General features: G+C 37.2%; 2 protein-coding genes across 3 annotated transcripts; one reads left to right on the forward strand and one right to left on the reverse strand.

Annotated features, from left to right (window-relative positions):
- Window positions 1-854: 854 nt before the first annotated feature.
- On the forward strand, window positions 855-14,281 carry nbr1b (NBR1 autophagy cargo receptor b). 2 transcript variants are annotated; one of them, XM_067382071.1, is made up of 21 exons: window positions 855-1,535; window positions 2,421-2,483; window positions 2,619-2,637; window positions 2,743-2,765; window positions 3,847-4,035; window positions 4,373-4,450; window positions 5,687-5,883; window positions 6,074-6,199; window positions 6,281-6,484; window positions 6,747-6,906; window positions 6,991-7,260; window positions 7,671-7,799; window positions 7,917-7,992; window positions 8,148-8,258; window positions 8,364-8,519; window positions 9,694-9,897; window positions 10,031-10,451; window positions 11,163-11,245; window positions 11,356-11,425; window positions 11,558-11,654; window positions 12,682-14,281. In XM_067382071.1, the coding sequence occupies exons 1-21, from the start codon at window positions 1,434-1,436 to the stop codon at window positions 12,853-12,855; spliced, it is 2,952 nt and encodes a 983-aa protein (XP_067238172.1). In that variant the 5' UTR covers window positions 855-1,433; the 3' UTR covers window positions 12,856-14,281. The 2 variants fall into 2 exon arrangements, with proteins under 2 accessions (XP_067238172.1, XP_067238171.1); XM_067382070.1 differs by having other exon boundaries at window positions 857-1,535; window positions 3,847-4,077.
- Window positions 14,282-15,036: 755 nt separating this feature from the next.
- Window positions 15,037-19,611, reverse strand: LOC137017643 (caspase-6-like). Its single transcript, XM_067382088.1, has 8 exons — window positions 19,469-19,611; window positions 19,161-19,199; window positions 18,789-18,828; window positions 18,537-18,686; window positions 18,352-18,428; window positions 17,520-17,695; window positions 17,271-17,418; window positions 15,037-17,132 (listed from the first exon to the last, which is right to left on the reverse strand). The coding sequence occupies exons 1-8, from the start codon at window positions 19,497-19,499 to the stop codon at window positions 16,891-16,893; spliced, it is 903 nt and encodes a 300-aa protein (XP_067238189.1). The 5' UTR covers window positions 19,500-19,611; the 3' UTR covers window positions 15,037-16,890.
- Window positions 19,612-19,835: the final 224 nt, after the last annotated feature.

Raw genomic sequence — 19,835 nt, forward strand, 5'->3', positions numbered from 1 at the left:
TCTGCAGAGTGACCTGAGAAGTACTGGGTCTCGTCTGTCTGAATGAATCCCACTTGTTTAATATTCCTTTTTAAACATCTCTTGTGTGAACTCTATATATGGGCTATGGGCATATATGGGCTGTGTTGTTTCCCCCATCACAGGGAGGAGAAAAGCCACAGGGAATCATGTTATGTTAAAAAAAAAGCATATTCCTTGGCTCTGTCCTGAGTACATCAACAAATACAGCTCAAGTACAGTAAGAAAATTAAAAGTACAAAGTAGTCTACAGAAAAATATAATTGCAAAAGTAGCAAAATTATATTCACATCTTAAAACCATTAGAAAACTCTGACCAAAGAGCCAATGGAAATGGTTCCCCCTGCAGGTCAGAGAATTCTGATTTTTTTTGAAAGTCTAAAATAGACACAAATGGAAATAGACACACAAATATATACTAAATTTAAATTGATTAGATGAATGAATCACTGAGTTGATGAGTGATCAACAAAGTAATAAAAACAGACAGATGTTTTACAAGAGAAACTGGATAGATCACATATTTAACCTCTCGCGTAATATTCTTGTTGATAAAGAGCGACGCAAAACATTGGTATACTAAAAAACCCAAACGTAGTTTGCAACAACTTAAAAAGCAAGACATTTTCCATTTCCCACATTTGTAAAAAGCTTTCAAAAGTAAAAACATCTATCCAAATAAGAAGGTATAAGAAAAGCAATGCTTCTATGAGAGCAATTTATGTAAATAAAACTAATATTAAGCAATCTTTTTTTTTTTTGCCTTTTTATTATTTTTTTCTACTCTAAAAGTATTTAAACGTCACAACAGACGTACAAGAAAAGATTACTTCAAAAGGTGAAATATTAACACAAGATAGAATGTACAAGGCGTTCGATTCCCTGACGTAACGCACGTTGCTATGCAACAAAAACAAAAATCTATGGGTGCTACGCAGAGATATGTTTCATGTCATAGCTGTTACTATCACGCTGTATTAACCAATCAGAAGCGAGGACCGGAAATATCAGTTTTAAGATAACTAACTCCGCTCAGACCTTAGAAAGTAACTATGTACAGTTCAATTGCTGGGTGAACAGACAGTAGGCTATTTATCACAGTGCCACACACTAACCAGTTTCCTTCGTTCTTAATATTTAGAGATCAAATTGTGTACGATAACAATGTGCGAAGACAATTTTTTGTAAATATGTTGCGTTAACACGAGTTCACCCTAAATCGTCCTGCCCATTACATTGTTTCGCCTAGAATGACGTCAGGCATTTTCCTGTCAGCTGATGCAGTGGGCGTGTCCATGTCGCTGATGTAAACAGAAAGGACCATTTTGATCTGGGAAATCTAGAAGCCAGGGCACAGTAACTTATCGAAGCTTTTCTGATTTCACCTATGCAACGCCTTAAATAGGGCTCGCGCCATGGACTTCTATATCAACCTGAAGGTGAATTTCCGAGGCAATGCGAAGAGCTTCCTGCTGTCCGGCTCAGAGACGAAGAGCTGGGAGTCTATGGAGGCCATGGTAAGCAGAGGATGATGAGCTGATGTCAGTCTGATCACTCACCTTGATACCGCAAAGCCTTTAACCCCGAAGTCATCCGACGCCTGGTTCATGCGATTAGAGTAGTATTACTAGACATCTGTCGCGATATTCGCTACCCCGTTTGCTGCGTCGACAAGCGGCATGGCGCAAAAGCCTAATCATTTAGAAAGAATGGGCCAAGCGACCATTTTGCAGAAAGCCCACGAATTAAACAGCAGCCATATTTATATGTAATAAAGTATATTATATCTGACGTGCTCAGATCTTCCATCACTTAGACCAGAATTACAAAGGGTTTTGGCACACTGTCACGCCTGTATATCCCATCACTATAGGCTCCTGTGTAATGTTGAGTCACTGACTGTGTGTCAAAACCTACTAAGCAACCTTACTAGACAGACAGCATGATAGCCGCCGAGATACCAGAAAGCTGTCCAGGTATGTTGGTTTTGAAACAGACATCTGTTTCAAGCTAATTTTATCTGGTTGTCCATTTTAAAGAACCGTGTAATTGGAGTGATGTACAGTCAGCAAAGCAATTTAAACCACGACAGGCCATTCGGGGTGTATTTAACACTGCCCCTTATTACAAGCCTACCTTGTATTATTAAATAACGATTTGAGTTGCAATTACTTAATTAGCTTACCTGCTGACATCAGGACACGAGCTTGATCATAAGGGTTCCCGGATGAGAGTTAGGTTTGTAGCGTTGCCGTGGGTAACGGTCGTTATTGAAGATGTCACGATTGGCCAATCAGAATCAAGTGTACTATGAAGCTTGTATAAATCAAACACGACCTTTGAAGTTATTTGCGATTACAAAGCTGGTCTTGTGTTGACTTTTGATATATTCCCTTTTTCAGGTGAAGAGGTCCTTTGGCCTGTGTAATTTACAACTGACTTATTTTGATGAGGAAAATGAAGAGGTGAGAGTGAAGAAGTAATCATTGTTATTAATAACCTTACTTTTTGTCAAAGAAAACATCTGACATCATGTTAAATTATTAATATTATTAGTTAATATTTTTTATCATAACTGTGTATGTGACTGTTTGTTTCAGGTATCAATCAACAGCCAATGTAAGTAAAAGGTCTTAATTTGTGTATAATTGTACATTATATTTAAATCATCGAGAAGAGGTAAATACACAGACAGTGACTGGAACTATTTTTCTCTCTTTTCAGTGGAATATGAAGAAGCCCTGAAGGTAAAGATTTACTAACTCCTCTGTTTTTCTGCATATAACCTATTTAGAGCAGCGGTCCTCAACCAGGGGGCCTCGGCAACCTTACAGAGGGGCCCCGATAAGATTTAAAATTATTTAAAGGGTTAGTTCACCCAAAAATGAAAATTCTGTCATTAATTACTCACCCTCATGTTGTTCCACACCCGTAAGACCTTCGTTCATCTTCAGAACACAAATTAAGATATTTTTGATGAAATCCGATGGCTCAGTGAGGCCTCTATTAACAGCAAGATCATTAACACTTTCAGATGCCCAGAAAGCTACTAAAGACATATTTGAAACAGTTCATGTGACTACAGTGTTCAACCTTAATATTATGAAGCGACGAGAATACTTTTTGTGCTTCAAAGATTTACAGGTCTTTTGTTTTGATTAATTGGTTCGGAGCGCATTTCAAACTGCCAAAGTCACGTGAACTATTTAAATTTTGAAACACTTTTGACGTAACGAAGCCTTGTTTACTGAAATCATGTGACTTTTGTGCTCTGAACCACTGATTCAAAACAAAAGATTTTTAAAACTTCATGAGTGTTTTGAAATCGCCCATCACTAGATATTGTTGAATAAAGATGCCATTTTGTTTTGTTTTTTTGCACACAAAAAGTATTCTCATCGCTTCATAACATTAAGGTTGAACCACTGTAGTCACATGAACTGTTTTAAACATGTTTTTAGTAGCTTTCTGGGCATCCGAAAGTGTTAATTGTCTTGCTGTCAATGGAGGCCTCACTGAGTCATCGGATTTCATCAAAAATATCTTAATTAATTTTCTGAAGATGAACAAAGGTCTTATGGGTGTGGAACGACATGAGGGGGAGAAATTAATGACAGAATTTTAATTTTTGGGTGAACTAAACCTTTAAATAAATTAACACCAACCTAATTACAATGCTTAAATACACTAAAATAAATAAAGTTGTTCAACATTAAAGTGATATTATATTTTTGAGTTTATTTTGATTACAACAGAAGTTCAATAGGGTGGTTAGAGTGTTGTTGTAGAGTGTATTAAACTACACTGTGTTGTTGTTTGGACTTGTAGAGTGCAGCACGACAGGGGAACAGACTACAAATGAATGTGTATGAGACGAGGGGCAGTAGAGCCACAGTGCCAGGGCCGGGCCCACCACCAGGGTCAGGGGTGGGCTTGGGCCAGGTGAAACCTGGTACTGTTGGAGAACCCAAGAAGGGATTCAGGCCTCCTCAGCACTGCCCTACTTTGGCACAAGTGGTGAGTCGCAAAGTTCAGGCCGCAGTCCCAGAGGAAGGATTGGTAAGATTTTATAACCCTATGGTTTTGCACAATCACAGACATTCACTGTTGTTGTATCAAATTCTAGACTGCAGTTTTATTAAGAATGGTGCATAATAATATTATAAATAATTTATATTATAAACAAATCATGTTCTGATGCTAAAACCAAATAATTTAACTGAATTCTATTACATTTTATTGTAGTTTGCATGAAATGTGATGTACATCTGTTAACGGTGTCCAGATTGATAAGCACAATTTTTCACTTTTGTGCCACATATTCTATTTTAAATATCCTGCCTTTGTTTTAAAGGTAATTGTAAATGAACTCAAAGGTGGGAAGGCAGAGGATAAGACACCTCCAGCTTGGTTCACTTCATACATGGAAAAGGTATGAGAAACAATATATTAAAGGCTTAGTTCACTCAAAAATGAGAATAATGTATTTTATTACTCACCCTCATGTCGTTCTACACCCGTAAGACCTTTGTTCATTTTTGATAAAATCTTATCTATCCTATCTCTTATCTTCTCATTGACAGCAAGATAATTTACACTTTCAGTGCCCAGAAAACTACTAAATTAAATATTTAAAACAGTAAATATTATAAAGCATGAAGAATTTTGTGACCCAAAAAAACTAAATAGTGATTTTATTCAACAATATCTAGTGATGGCCAAGTTCAAAACACTGCTTCAAATCTTTTGTTTCGAATGAGTGGTTCGGAGCGCCAAAGTCACGTGATTTCAGCAGTTTGACATGCGATCCGAACCACTAATTCGAAACAAAAGATTATAAAGATTATCACTAGTTATTGTTGAAAAGTTTTTTTGTTTTTTTTGGCACACAAAAAGTATTCTTGTCACTTCATAACATTAAGGTTGAACCACTGTAGTCACATGAACTGTTTTAAATATGTCTTTAGTAGCTTTCTGGGCATTGAACGTGTTAATTATCTTGCTGTCAATGCAGGCCTCACTGAGCCATCGGATTTTATCAAAAATATCTTAATTTGTGTTCTGAAGATGAACGAAGGTCTTATGGATGTAGAACGACATGAGGGTGAGTAATTAATGACAGAAATTTCATTTTTGGGTGAACCTTTTAAAGTAGGCATGAAGTGAAAATTCATGTCTGAAGGCATGTTATTAGTGTCACTGACGCATCAATGCATGTTTAATTTTTTTACATTTTGAATCACATTGATATAACTCTTCATCCTCTGTTAAAAAAGTCAGACTTCTGTCTAGTGACGTATGCTGGACTTCCCCAGTCATTTTTTTCACATAAATGATTTTCTTAGTCAAATACAAACTCTTGTTTAGATCTGCCTCCATCCAGTCAACAGTCAGCAATAGACAGAACCAAGTCCTTGCCCGACGTTTTATTTTTTTATTCTTTATTTTTCAATAATCTGTTTCATTGAGATGTATGTCACAATACAGAAGAAAAGATTGGTCATTGCTTTGTTTCATTGTAACTTTAATAACTGACAAATACTAATGTAAATACAAATACTAATACAATCATACTAATAGTTTTAGCAGTGGAGGCAAACCCTAATATTGCTAAGGAAACATTTGTCTCTCTATCTTTCTTTATTCAAAAATATGATAACTGCCACAGTTTAAGGACCAGGTGGTTAGGGAGGCAGTAGAGAAGATTTGTAGGGAGTTCTCTGGACAATGCTGCATCCATAAGCCAGTGGGACCAGAAGCTCAGGTTCCTGAAGTCACCTCATCCACTCTGCCAGGAGCCCCAAGTTCAGCTCCAGCCTGCAGCAGCTGCCGGGGCCAGACCGCAGGCGGCGGATACCAGTGCAGGTTAGAGAGATCTCTGTGAGGTGGATGCCTGTATAATTTCTTTCTGTGGTGCATTTCAAAGGGAAACACATATTTTATGATTGTATGATTTATAGATATGATTTATAACTGGATGCCTGGTTTAATGGATGCCTTTCAGTTAGTTGTTTCCCTTTGTATGTTTCACTGTGTTTGGTTTCTTTCTGCACAGTGTGTGTACCTCCTGCACTCTGTGTGAGCCTTGTAGCTTCTCACATGATCCAAGCCACAACCTTGTGAGAGCCAGAACTCCCCTGTCTATTCCTGAGCACGGCTCCCCAGCACCAGACCACAGCAGGTGGGCCTTTGTCCTCTGCTGTTTGCGATGAATTGCTGTTAAAGTTCAGAAAGTTGAGCATATTTTGCTCTCTCTCTGAAGGTTCTACAGAAGGGGTGACCGGAGCTTTCGCAAGGCCGAGAAGCAGCGTCTTAAAGCGGAGAAGCGTCAGCTCAAGGCGGAGGTGAAGGAGATCAGGAAGCAGCTGAGGATGGAGAGGAGGGGGCTGCAGTGGAGCACTGCTGGAGAAGGGAGCTCTTCCCCCGTCCTGCTGCAGCCACGTGCCACACAGGCAAACAGCCCAGAGTAAGAGCTTGCACCCCTTTACCACCTGAGGAAGAAGATATATTAAAGGGATAGTTCACAAAGAAACCCTATGCTGTTATCTTTTCTGTGGAACACAATCTTTTCTTTTCTTTTTTCTGGAAAAATCATTTCTGCCATGAAGCGTTGTCCCAAATGTGAGAAATGACACCACACCATATTAATTGGCTGAACTGATCAGATCAGTTAAAAATGCAGCTAGTGATGATAAGATGCCATTTAATTTATACTGTCTTGGTTGCAGTCGTCCAAAACGTCCATGCCCGCTGGCAGTGCCAGCTATGACAGCTCTGCTCCTGGATGAAAACCTGCCTGATGGATCACGTCTGCGTCCTGGGACCAAGTTCATTAAATACTGGAAAATGAAAAACAGTGGAAGAGTGTGCTGGGACTCTGAGACCAAGGTACTCTTCAACAGACACGCACAAATTCCTAAATGCACACAATAAAAAAAATATGAACCTGATTGTGTCCCATTTCGACCTCAGTTGAAGTTCATGTGGGGGAACCTGGCAGTGGGCTCGGGCGAAAGATGGCGGGAGGTCGCAGTACCCACACTACAGCCGGGACAGGTGGGTGTGGTCAGCGTGGCACTTTGTGCTCCGACCTTGGAGGGCACCTATACGTCCCATTGGCGCCTGGCACACAGAGGAGAGCAGTTTGGGCCGCGTGTTTGGTGCAGCATCGTTGTGGATCCACATGCTCCTACAGCCATCTGTGCTGACGGGCTGCTGGTGTCTCCCTGTGTCACCCCGCAGGTAAGACAACGGTCCGGAGACACCCTCAGCCCTCTAGAAATGTTTATATGTGCAACTTTTCTAATGTACAATGGAAAATGTTAATTGGTCATTATGATAAATGTTATTATTGTTAGAGAAAATGAAATGAAATTTTTAACTGAAATAAAAAACTAACATAACAGAAGAAAAACAAATGATAAACTCTACTAAAATGCATTTTCATGACTCCAAATTAATTTTAGATTGTTTTTGGTACATGATATATTATACCACAACTTTCAACTTAAAACCTTTACAACCCATCTGCATTAAATGTGAAAGTAATGCTGGTAAACATTTTTAAATGATACCAGGTAGCACATTAACTTTGGCAGCTCAGATATAAAAATTAGAAAACTGTCTATTTTCACCCTCTTTGGTCCTATCAGGAGAAGTCTTCCCGCACTCTTGAGAGGGAAGAGAAATGCCGGGCCTCAAGGGACCAACTAGTTTTGTCCGTGAACCAGGACTGCGATCAGGAATTCTACATTCCATCTGTGGATTTACTCACAGCTCAGGTATGAGCGATCAGCATGATTCACTAATTCCATCACGTTTGTCATGTTTCTCATTCTATCATTGTGTTTCATGAAGAACTTGTCAATTTCACATACTCTCTTTTGCCATTTACTTAGGACTTACTGTCATTTGAACTGCTGGACATCAACATCGTGCAAGAGCTGGAGAGTGTGCCCAACAACACTCCTGCAGGTCACTTTAAAACTGGAATAATGTCTTATGTGCTCCTAATATTTAGCTTGGATGGCTTTTATTGGTTATGCTTATTAATGTTGAACAGTAAAGATTAAATAAAGAAATTACTTTTCTAATGTTCTCATTCTCTCTTTGTCTGTAAATGTATAAAGACATTACTCCATGCATATCGCCTTTGCCCCATGATGGACCTCTTCAGGAGAAACCAACATTGGGGCTGATCCAAGAAGAAACAGAAGCCCAAGGAGTCAGCAGCATCCTGGGTAAATTTTACAGGAGAACATTTCTGCACTTTTTGTCTGTATAATACTGTCAGTGACTATGTAGCTGTTTATATTTCTGTACTTTCTCTGATGTCTTATTCACAGATGTGGCTCAGGGGACAGAATTAGAGGGAGTCCCAGCACAAGAGAAAGGAGAGGAGAGCATCATTGGGCCTCAGTTTGTCAGTCCATCTGTTATCCGCTCTCTCACCCTTGAAGTAGCAGAGCATGGGACGCTTTGTGGGAAATGCCCAGCTAAAGGTTTGTGGAGGGAATAATTTCAGTAATTTTCATAATAGGTGGAAACTAGTCCATTTCAGCGTGGCTCACTTGAAGTCAGACTGATTGTAGCAGATTAAGTTGTTACGGCCATTTCACACTGCTAGCGTGAGCAGCGTGAATTTTTTTGGTGTGAATGTTAACCAATGGGTGCGTTCACACCGCGAGCAGGAGCAGCGCGTGAGCGGCAGTGAAGCGGGGGTTTCAGCGCTGGACTGCTGAAGCTCAATTAAAGTGAAAGCACACATTTGATGGACAAAATAAAAGAAAAATTAAGAATAAAAAATATTTATATAGAAGATTTACCCATTTAAACTTTTTAATTATTCAGTTTTGGGTGAAAGTATGGTGTATTATAAAAAACTCAAGTAAACTAGCCAGAAAATAAGAAATATATACATTCTTTTAGTTATTACACATATAGGCTGTAGCACTACCCAAATCAAACTGAGTTTGCTTTTTTCCACCACGTTTGCTGTCTTGTAAACATGTGCACGCCTCAGATGATGTAAACATTCATGATTTACCACATTAGTGTGCAGCAATATGACAGGAGGCTTTTTTTGTTTGTTGTTGACCATTGTACACCTCCCCATGTTAACAGACTTTCAAGACTATTAAGTTTATAAATGACCAAAACAAATTTATAGTTGTCTTTGTAAAGAAATGCTCACTTTATATGTAGCTTGGAGCCGATACTGTGACGCTATACAAACGCTTCCAATGTGATTACTCACATGTATACTGAATACTGCAGCTGCAGTGACGGTGTAGTTACGCTGACATGAAGATGACGCGCTGCTCACACTTGCGGTGGGAAACGGCTGTTACTCTGTACTAAAACCTTTTAATAGTTTTAGTAGCCATTTTCTATTACATTTACATCTATTACATCAAATCATCATATTAGAGATATCATATCACAGGAATAAAGTACATTTTAAAATATATTAAATAGAAAACAGTTATTTTAAATTGTAAAAAAATATTTCACAATATTACTGTATTTACTGTATTTTTAATTAAGTATATGTAGCCTTGGTGTACAGGAGAGGTGTTTGTTTAACAGTTTTTGTGTGAAACTTACAAGATTATTTACTTTTTACATTTTTTCCAATTTTTTTTTTCTTTTACATTTCATTTTTGCCATTTTAAGTGGTGCGCCCAGCCCCGCAAGGTTCGATGTCACTTTGTGAGAGGAAATCAGAAAAAGTTTCAGAAACAGGAAGCATGTTAATATCTGCTCCAGCCCCACTGAAAGTAGAGATGGCACAAATCTCCAGCCCTACTTCACCACAGACAGAGACCACTGAGATAGCTGCTCCCCTGCTGACGCTACCAACAGAACTCGTTAGCACAGGTAACAGGGCATTGAGAATAATTATTTCCGACCATTGTCTAATCAGATCTGTTTTTTCTTGTAAATTTCAAATTTTGTATTTGCCTAAGTGCCTAAATTGTTTAGTCATTAAAGTGATTTTTCTTATGTTGAGATGAGGGTCACGAGTCTGACATCGAGCAGATCCTGGTGGAACCTGCAGGTGGAGATCTGGTAGAGGAGGGAGAGGAGGAAGTGGATAAGAAAGAGCAAGTTAAGGACACAGAACAGGCTAAGAAAACTCGCAGCAGAACTTCATCTGCATCTTCAGAAGACTACATCATCATCCTCCCCGATTGCTTTGACACCAGCCGTCCACTAGGAGAGTCCATGTACAGCTCAGCCCTGTCGCAGCCTGGAGAAGAGCCTGCAGAGGGAGACAAACTAGAATCAGTGGAGACCACAGAGCTTCAGAGGCCCGTTGCTGCTGCTGTTAGTGTGGATGCTAATGACATGCTCTGTGCCTCCCAGACTCTGGACGCTGTGCCGCTCACCCCTGTAATTGTAGTGGCACCCCGGCCCTCAGTCAAATCCTGGTGAGTAGACTGCATGTGAGCAGTCCAGAGGTCATTTAAACTAAACTAGTGATGTACCTAAAATTGGCAGCTGAAAATATTTGGCGAAAACGGCAAAAAAAGGGGATTGGTTTCAGCCAAAGTAGTTTTGGAGGGTTGTAAACACTGACCTGAAACAGTGACGTTTAATTAGCACTTCTCCGATGATGCATTTTGACTATGCCAGCATCTGTTTTGTGGTATAGGACCAAAAAGGAGCTTAACATAGCAATATGTACAATTTGTTTGCGAATAACTGGTTTAATTTCAGTTGCCCAAATTGAATTAATCAAACTTTATTTTCAATTCAGTTTTTCAGCAAGACGTAAACTTTAATGTTGGTTTTGGTCTTTCTGTAAAACATTAATTTTAGTGCTTCACTAATTTAAACTGGAAATATTTTTTTTTTTTTTAGGATTTTCAACAAAGAAGTGTTATGGCATGAAATTAATAAGATTAAGATTCTGGACTTTTCTAATCCAATTTGTGACACTGAATATGTGATCAAGTTCTTGTTTCCATTGAAGCAGATGTAGATTGGCCCCTCACAATATCCCGCCCTTGAACTCTATATGCACAGATCCCTTATTCCTTATTCATTTCTGTCTGGATTTCTTTCACTACATCCTATAGTTCATAGATCAGTGTAATTGATTTGTTAAATGTAACTTTATTAATATGAAATCATTTCAGCACAGAGACACAAGAGCAGACAGATAATGGACCAGAGGAGCAGGAGGGATGTGATCCTACAGAGCCAGGAGATAAGGAGAAAGGTGAGTGAAACACTACAAGATATTAATGTAATAATCCACCACAGGCCATGAATTAGAGCATTTTTCAATGATTATTTTACATATATATATATATATTTTTTTTAATATAGATTCTGAGCCTAATCAACCTGACCCTGAGAACTCATTAGCATCTGCCAAGTCTGAAACAGAAGAGCTCAGGTGAGAAACACAGCACACAGTTACTCGTTCGGTCTAACAAAACCTTGGAAGTGCACTCAGGTCAATCATTGCATTGTGTGCTTTGCTTTCTATCACTCTCATTCTCACAGTCTCATTCATGTCTTTCTTCAGGGCCAATAGCATCACAGGAGGATTGGTGAAGGGTGCCCTGTCCGTGGCAGCATCTGCCTATAAAGCTCTTTTCACTGGTCAGACAGGGTCTGAGAAGGTGAGTTTGAGAAGCCGTTCACACAGGATTCTGAATGGAAGAACATTCTGAAACAAGTTGAACTTTTTGTGAGACGCTGAAAAATCTCCTCTTCTGTCCTCTATTAAAAGGAAATAGAAATATTAGTATTGTATATTTCATTACTTCTTTCATATTTAAAATAGTTTCAGTTATCTGATTTTATCATTTAAAGTTTTTGAATAATCATGTTTTGCAGGACCAATTTTGATCAAACTATGATAAACATTAATAATGAAGAACAAAGAAAGAAGCACATTTTATTTCACATAAAAGTGAGAATATAAAAATACTATTTATCTACGCCACAAGATAATCAAAAGTCAAACTCTCATTCCTAAAAGTGGCTCATGCAGGTATACATTTTAATTTAAAATACTAACGGTGCTTAGCAGACATTGCTATACAGTTGGAGCAGTGTATGTTATTATAATTAAGATATAATTGGTAACACTTTACTTTAGGTTCATTAGTTAAACATTAGTTAATATATTAACTAACATGAACTAACCATGAGCAATGCATTTGTTACAGTAATCTTCGTTAACATTAGTTAATGAAAATAGTTGTTCATTGTTTGTTCATTTTAATTCACAGTGCATTAACTAATGTTAACAAGATTTTAATAATGTATTAGTAAATGTTGAAATTAACATTAACAATGATTAATAAATGCTGTGTAAGTGGTTCATTATTGGTTCATGTTAAATAATGTTAAATAATGAACCTTATTGTAAAGTGTTACCAGATAATTAATAATATGCCATTTCATAGTATAGATAGTACGAATAGTGTGTGTTTACACTGAAAACGTGCACTTCAAATACCTAATAGATGCACTTGACAAAGTGTTGAATGTTGGACACTTCACACTACAGCTTTCCTCTGATGCTGGATGACAATATAACCTTATAAATTTCATACACTAGAGTACATAGTGTATAGTATTAGTGCAAAATATATAATGTGTCGCACTAGTTAAAACTTTTTTTTTTGTTGGGCTGTGTAGCTTCCAGAAGATGCGGCTTCTCATGACGCCATGATGGCTGTGCTGGTAGAGATGGGCTTTGGTGACCGAGCACTAAATCAACGTCTGCTGCAGAAACACAACAGAAATCTGCTGGATGTGGTCAATGAACTCGTGCAGATGACCGACAATGACTGGTACACGACACGCTACTGAGATGCTGGTCAATTATTTTGTTTCTCTTGTATCTGTTTTTTGTTTTGTTTTTGGTTTCTCTTTCTCTGTGCAATCAGCAGCCCATTCCATTAAACAGACTCTTTCATTCCATTTGGGTTGTAAAGATAGTGTGTGTGAATCTGTCTGCTCCAATATGTAACGGATATTCATTAGAGAAGCAGTTCATCACCATAATAACTGTGCTTGTTAAAGTTTGTTGTTAGTGGGCATTAATGTTTTCACAGAGGTGATCATGGTAGCTAATGAACACTAATAGGTAATTATTATTTCAAAACTATCCAAGAAATATGTCATACTTTTAATGAAAACATGATTTGAAAGAACAGTGTATTTAACCACAAATTATTCTAATAGGTAAATATCAAAGGTTCTGCAGTGTGACTGGATATTTTTCATATTTAAAAAGTTTTGTGTTCCCAGGTTTTGGAAAAGTGCAATAGATCTGGCTTTGTGTCTGGACTGGACTGTCTTAATCATCAGCCAAGACCAAATAGAGAAACTTAATTAATCATCTTAACATAGACACGAGATGACAAATAATTCCTTACTGGAGAAGTTAAGTTTAATGTGTGAATGTTTTTTTTTTTTTTTTAAGTAATTTTGAGCTGTTATTGCTTATATAATTATTATCATTATTTTGAAGACCATTGATTCCTTTCTAATAGGTCCACGAAATAGGGCACATACTGCACTTTGTGAATGCATTGCCATTTAACTATCTGAAAAACGTCATGGCTTGAATTAGCAATGCATTTGAATGGTTAAATGGACTGAAATGGGCAGTGTAGAGTGTTTTAATTTGTGCTTTAAATGGTTAAAGACCGCAAAGGCAATCATGTCATATTTAACTCCAATTTTAAATGTTGAGACACATCATAGTGCGAGACAAAAAACAACAACAGCCTACTGTTCATTCCAAACAAAATCATGCAAATTATATATATATATATATATACATATTTTGATAATTAAATAACTCTTGTATTTAGTGTGATGAAGAATTTATCTCAGCACTTTTCTTCAATGGGGGATTTTGAAACTACCTACTGTCTAGAGTGTTGGAAAGCATTCCCTATAAATCACTGAGCGTCTTTTGATTTGCTCTCACAAGTGGTACATCCGCAATTTAACTGAACAATCACCTACTTGTTTTTCTAGAGCTAGGGTTTATCTATGTTTTAGCACATTCCTTAGGAAAGCTGTAGTTGGTCCTGGGGCTTGCAGCGATCAGTAGAGATTCTGGGTGAAATTGTTTGAATCATGTGATTGTAAAGCATAATCAGTGGAGACAGATGCGCCTCACTCTGTGTTTGATGCCTGAATGGAGTACTCATAGTGTCTCTGCATCTAATGTACACATCTGTCTGTAATAAATATCCTAATAAGTCTTACTTTTGCTCACTGTCATCCATAACCGTGCACCACAAATTCCAAAGTAATGATACAACTTGTTTTATCTGGATAAGACAATATTAAACGCACTACACTTAATTCACACTCTATAAATTTAAACACTGACATGTGGCTTTTCTTTCTAGGGTGGTTGGACAAATAAAATTGTTCATGTGGCTCAAAAAAACAAACAAAAAAAAAAAAGTGCAGAAAGTACAATGTCTAAGTTTTTGTGTGCTGGAGGTTAAAGGGAAAGTTCACCCAAAAATAAAAATGTTGTCCTCATTTACTCACTCTCAGCTTGTTTTCAAAGCTGTTTGTGGGTAACCAAAAAGTTTCTGGTCCCCTTTGACTTCCATTGTGTCTTTTTCATAATATGGAAGTCATTGGGGACCAGCAACTGTTTGGTTAAACACGTTCTTCAAAATATCTTCTTTTGTGTTAATTAAACAGATTAAATAAACTCATACAGGTTTAGATCAACTTGAGGGTGCGTAAATGAAGACAGAACAATCCTTTTAAGCAAACCACACACTAAAATAATCTGCATTTTTTTTAAGCAATTCAGTGCAGTTTACAAAAAGTAGAGGGATCTTTTCATTTCATCCATTGCCACAAATCAAGTAGAAAATGTGTTGAATAACAGACAGAATAGAGTTCAGTAAATCTAAACAGTAAAAGCTAATTTGTATTTGTTAAATGAACTAAGGTTAATATGTTTATATGTAATATGTTTTATTTCAATAGAAATGCATACATAAAGAAACAGCAAAAAAGAAACATGAGTTCCTAAACTTTTTGTCAGTTACATTAGTTTCTTGTACAGTACAATTTCTTGTTTTGTTCCCCCTTTCAGATAAGTTCTTAACAGTCCTGGAGGTACTATCACAGGTCTCACAGATGGAAGAGATCATGCTTCAGTGCTGTTAATGACAGATCATGATTGAATGTAGTGAACATGCTTGATATAAATGTGTAAAACGTTACATTTTTCATATGTCTCCTTTAAATTGTATTTTTTACAAGAACACAGAGCTTCCTTTAGCACAAATAACTTGGGAATGGCTCCACTGAGGCCTGCAGGCAATTCAAAAAATGCTTTAGTACCAGAATGTATGAGTAGAAATAATCAATTAAAAATTAAATTAAAACTAAAAACTACTATTTGCACTGTAACCCCAGATGTCAAACCTCCCTATTACACTGTAATCAAAATATGTGATACATAAAAGTGTAGAGTACTCTGCGGACGGATTTCTAAAGGTCACTCTTTTCAACATTTAAGACAAAGCATGTTAGATTCACAGGGTAAAAAAACAAAACATCCCCCATTTAATTCTATAAGCCCATTTATTTTAATAGAAGTGCATGCAATCAAAAGATACAGCAAAAAATTATATTTATCAACACATGTTGAACCCCTATAAGAACATATATTATTTACCCCCTGTGATCTTAAATCATTTCTTAAAAAAAAAAAAAAAAAAAACATTAATAACTGGAAAACAAGTCCCTGTCACTTTAAGCAATCTAACAAAATTTAGTGAGATTTATGCTTAAAACCAGAAAAAAATTTGCAGAACACCTAATTTCCCAATTATCCCAATGAGCCATCAGCTCATAAAACAGTCACATTATTAGGAAAACGAAGACCTCATACCAAACGAATGTTTCTACAAAGAGGACATGATTCACATTAAAAAGCTTGTGCAGACATTAAAAGTATAAATTCCATCCCATGTTAACAGAACTGAGCAAAGAATGTATAAAGACATTCAGTTCATGTCATTATGGCCAGAGAACCGACTGTGTGAGGACCCTACTGGAATTGCTCCGTTTATATATTGCTTTTATTCTTTATAAAACAAGTGCCACGTGACAAAACTCAACACTAAAAGGCAACAGGTCAAAAGACAGATACATAAAACGTGTAGTGTATTTTTGCGTGGCCGGACCTCTAAGTCACTCTTTTCAACATTTAAGACAGCAGCGTGAACAAAAAAAAACATAATCCCCTATTTAATTACATTTTCCCGTAATTTAAGAAAAAAGAAAAAAAGTATGCTGGTCGGTAAGTAGGTATGTGTTCCAAGATGATTTTCAAGTTTTTTTGGTTTTTTTTGTTTATTTAAGCTGTATAACTGGAGTTTCTTGTTTTGTTTCCTCTTTTAGGTTAAAATAATTCTTAACAGTCCTGGAGGTACTAACACAGGACTCACAGATGGAAGAGATCATGCTTCAGTGCTGTTAATGACAGATCATGATTGTTGTACACAGATGTATGTCACTACATAATATAATTTTTCATAAGTCTATTATATTTTTTGTGAGAGAACAAAGTTTCCTTTACTACAAATCACTGGAATGACTTGCAGGCACTTAAAAAGAATGCTTTGCATTGCTACTGATTCATACTGATACATGCTACTGATAATGGGTTAAAAATTAAACTAAACCTAGTTTAGTTACTATTAAAAGTTACTATTTGCACTTTGTAAGCCCAACTGTCAAACCTCCAGGATAAAATATGTAAACCTGCATACACTCCCATTTGGAAAATGATGTATATAGGAGCACAAAATAATCTAATCCCTGAATTTGTACCTGCAATAGGCCACAACACTAATGCTCCTTCTTAGGCCTTAAAAACAGCTTCTTAGTGAGCATGGATGCAAAGCAAGGCACTTGTTTTTTTCCTATAGCAGAGCGATCCCTACAGTTTCCAACACTGCGCAAGGAAACTTTCCTGTTAACAAGAGTCAGGATCTCAGTGAACTCCAGGGAGGAGCCATAGCGCCTCAAGATATCACACAGATCCTGGATGTACCATGAGCCATTTACAGTCTCACGGTGAGAGTAATATCCTTTAAAAGAAGAAGAAAACATGACTGTTTTAAGAGACATTATTGTGAAATCAAGGATGTAAATGGCATCAAAGCCAGCACATAAAAATACAAAGTTAGCAAATCTTGGTAAAACAAAGCAAAAGTATTCACACTGACCCTCAGCCACTGAGTAGCACATAAGGAAGTCTGCTCCTGCTGGAAGGGTGTAGAGCACCCCCGCATCTACCACCACTTCATTGACCGCTTGACTGTCCACCACATCCATTGGTATCACAGGATCATCATGTTTGTCACCACGACAAGCCTTGCGTTCAAAGACGTTTACAAGAGGCATAAGATCTGGATTAATACTACATTACTGTAAATACATCGCAAAAGACATTTTGTGGATAAACAATAAATTACCTGCAAGATGAAGACCTTGGGTTTCCCTACAAGGCTACGGCACATGTCCCCCTTAAACAAATCAGTGACTTCTTGAATTTCAATCTTCTCATCATAGGCATAGATGTGGCCATTTTCTCCATGACTTAAAAAGATGCAAACGAAACAGTCTGCATCCACATGGTTAGCAGCAGCAGCTGAAATTATATATTATTATGATATATATTTATAATATTCTGGGTTAATCTGAACCTAAACTCCATTCAGAGCACATACTGTCGATTATCAAGGAAAAACCTTTTGACTTTCCCTCAGGTTATATAAACACATTGATGAACTTGCATGAATGACCAGGTTGTTAAGCAATTACAGCACACTAGTCAGTTTAATGAATGTTTTTAAATGTTTACTCTGGTGCTGACTTCAGCTGTAAGTGTGTTAATGGAAATACTTTTTTGGTATTTTCAGATTGTTGGAAGAGTATTGTTTTTATTCATTTATTTGTGGTATTTAAGAGTAGATATCTACCAGCATTTTTCTTTTTACATATGAAATTTAATTTTTAAATATTTTTGCACATTTGTAACTAAATTCATTAGATTATACTATTACAATAAACAATGCATTATGAATATTTTGAAATAATTATAAGTATATTTATTAAATAAGTTATAAATATATTTATATTATTTAAAAAAATTAATGTAAAAATATTAAAGTCTAAATATTGCCAACCATCTTTAATCAATGGAATGCCAAAGATGCTGCTCATAAGTCTCTGAATTTAACCTAGAATATTTAAGTTTGGCTTGCATTTCTCAAAACATGCCTGAAAGAGAAAATATTGAGGTACCTTCTTTGATTTCTCCTAAAACTTGATCCCGTTTGTAATCATCATAAGCCTTCACTTCAAAATCCAGCTCTTTAAATCTGACAGATATGAAAGAAAATGGATTAAGAATGTTGTTCTGTTACTTTAATCCAAGACAAGAAAATTACTTTCTTCAATCAATCAACATATCTTGTTTTGCCAAATACCTTCTAACAAGATTATCCCTGTCTGCATTTGTGCCAGAACGGCTGTGTAACCTGAGGTGCCAGTAGAAATTTTCGTGGTTAAAGATCAGAGCCATTCCTCGCTTCTTGTGATTCATCTTATACTCCTCGTTAGGATCCAGACTAAACACACTGACAAATGAGGGAAAAAAATTATATACACATTTAAAATGAGAAATATTAATATATATAAAACTGTACAATGTCTACAACGCATCTCCATTAAACGTTTACCTTTGATTCAAGCTATCAGTCTCTGTTATGTTCTCTCCAACTGAAAGACAAAACCAACAAACACTAAAATTTGTGAAAGTTTTCAGAGGATACATTCCTTTTAACCACTCCGACAGAGATATTGCACTAACTGTGGTCTAATGTGTGTGTGAAGAATGAAGATCTAAAGTTCAGTGAACACACACTGGAGGTCAAGCGTGTATTGTGTACTGAGCACCTGGTCAGGCTGGACTTCAATGGCTTTACAAACAGGTTGTCAAGCATAGCAGAGTTAACATAAGCAAATATTTACACCCTTTACACATCCTCCTTCTCTTCTCCTAATTCTGCTACTCGAGTCCTACAGGAGTTAGAAACGAGCTTCACTTCTACCTGTCAGAACTGCTGAAGCGCTGTCCTTCTCCACAGCTCCTGTAACAACACAGAAACATCTGTGAGCTCTGGGACTCAGATGACACTGTGAATAATTCAGGTCGGCTATTCAGCGATAGCAGTCCGCTTGAAAATCAGATTTTATGTGCATGATAGTGAAACCTTGTGATTCATGTTCAGACAAACACCACCTACTTCAGGTGTTGGAATAAGGAAATGAAACCTTCTCGTGATCAACATTCACTGTGTACAAGTACTGAAGTACACTCCCCCCCCCAAAAGTAACTAACGTTAGATAGAAACCTTACCGGGTTCACTGCTCTTGACTTGACTCGCCATCGCTGATTCTGCGGAGCGGATTTGGGTGAAATTGTGGAGAGTTTTAACGTCAAACTACCGACAACAAAAGCAAACCCGACTAGTCACCAAACGCAACAGTTAACCAATCACAGCTAGGGCACTACACTTTGACCAATCACAGGTCGCTATAACGTTACCCAATCACAGGCGCCCTGTCGCGGTCGAACCTTTGGTCGGACTGGTTGGACTCGGTTAAATTGGTTACAACTTCCTTCCGCTCTGAGTTCTTTGTTTTAAACGAAAATATGTCAGAGAGAGCAGCACTGAAGACATTGCAACCTACATTCACAATATATTAAATTATTTAGTATGATA

Source organism: Chanodichthys erythropterus, chromosome 3 (genome assembly GCF_024489055.1).
Source record: "Chanodichthys erythropterus isolate Z2021 chromosome 3, ASM2448905v1, whole genome shotgun sequence".
Classification (NCBI taxonomy): domain Eukaryota; kingdom Metazoa; phylum Chordata; class Actinopteri; order Cypriniformes; family Xenocyprididae; genus Chanodichthys; species Chanodichthys erythropterus.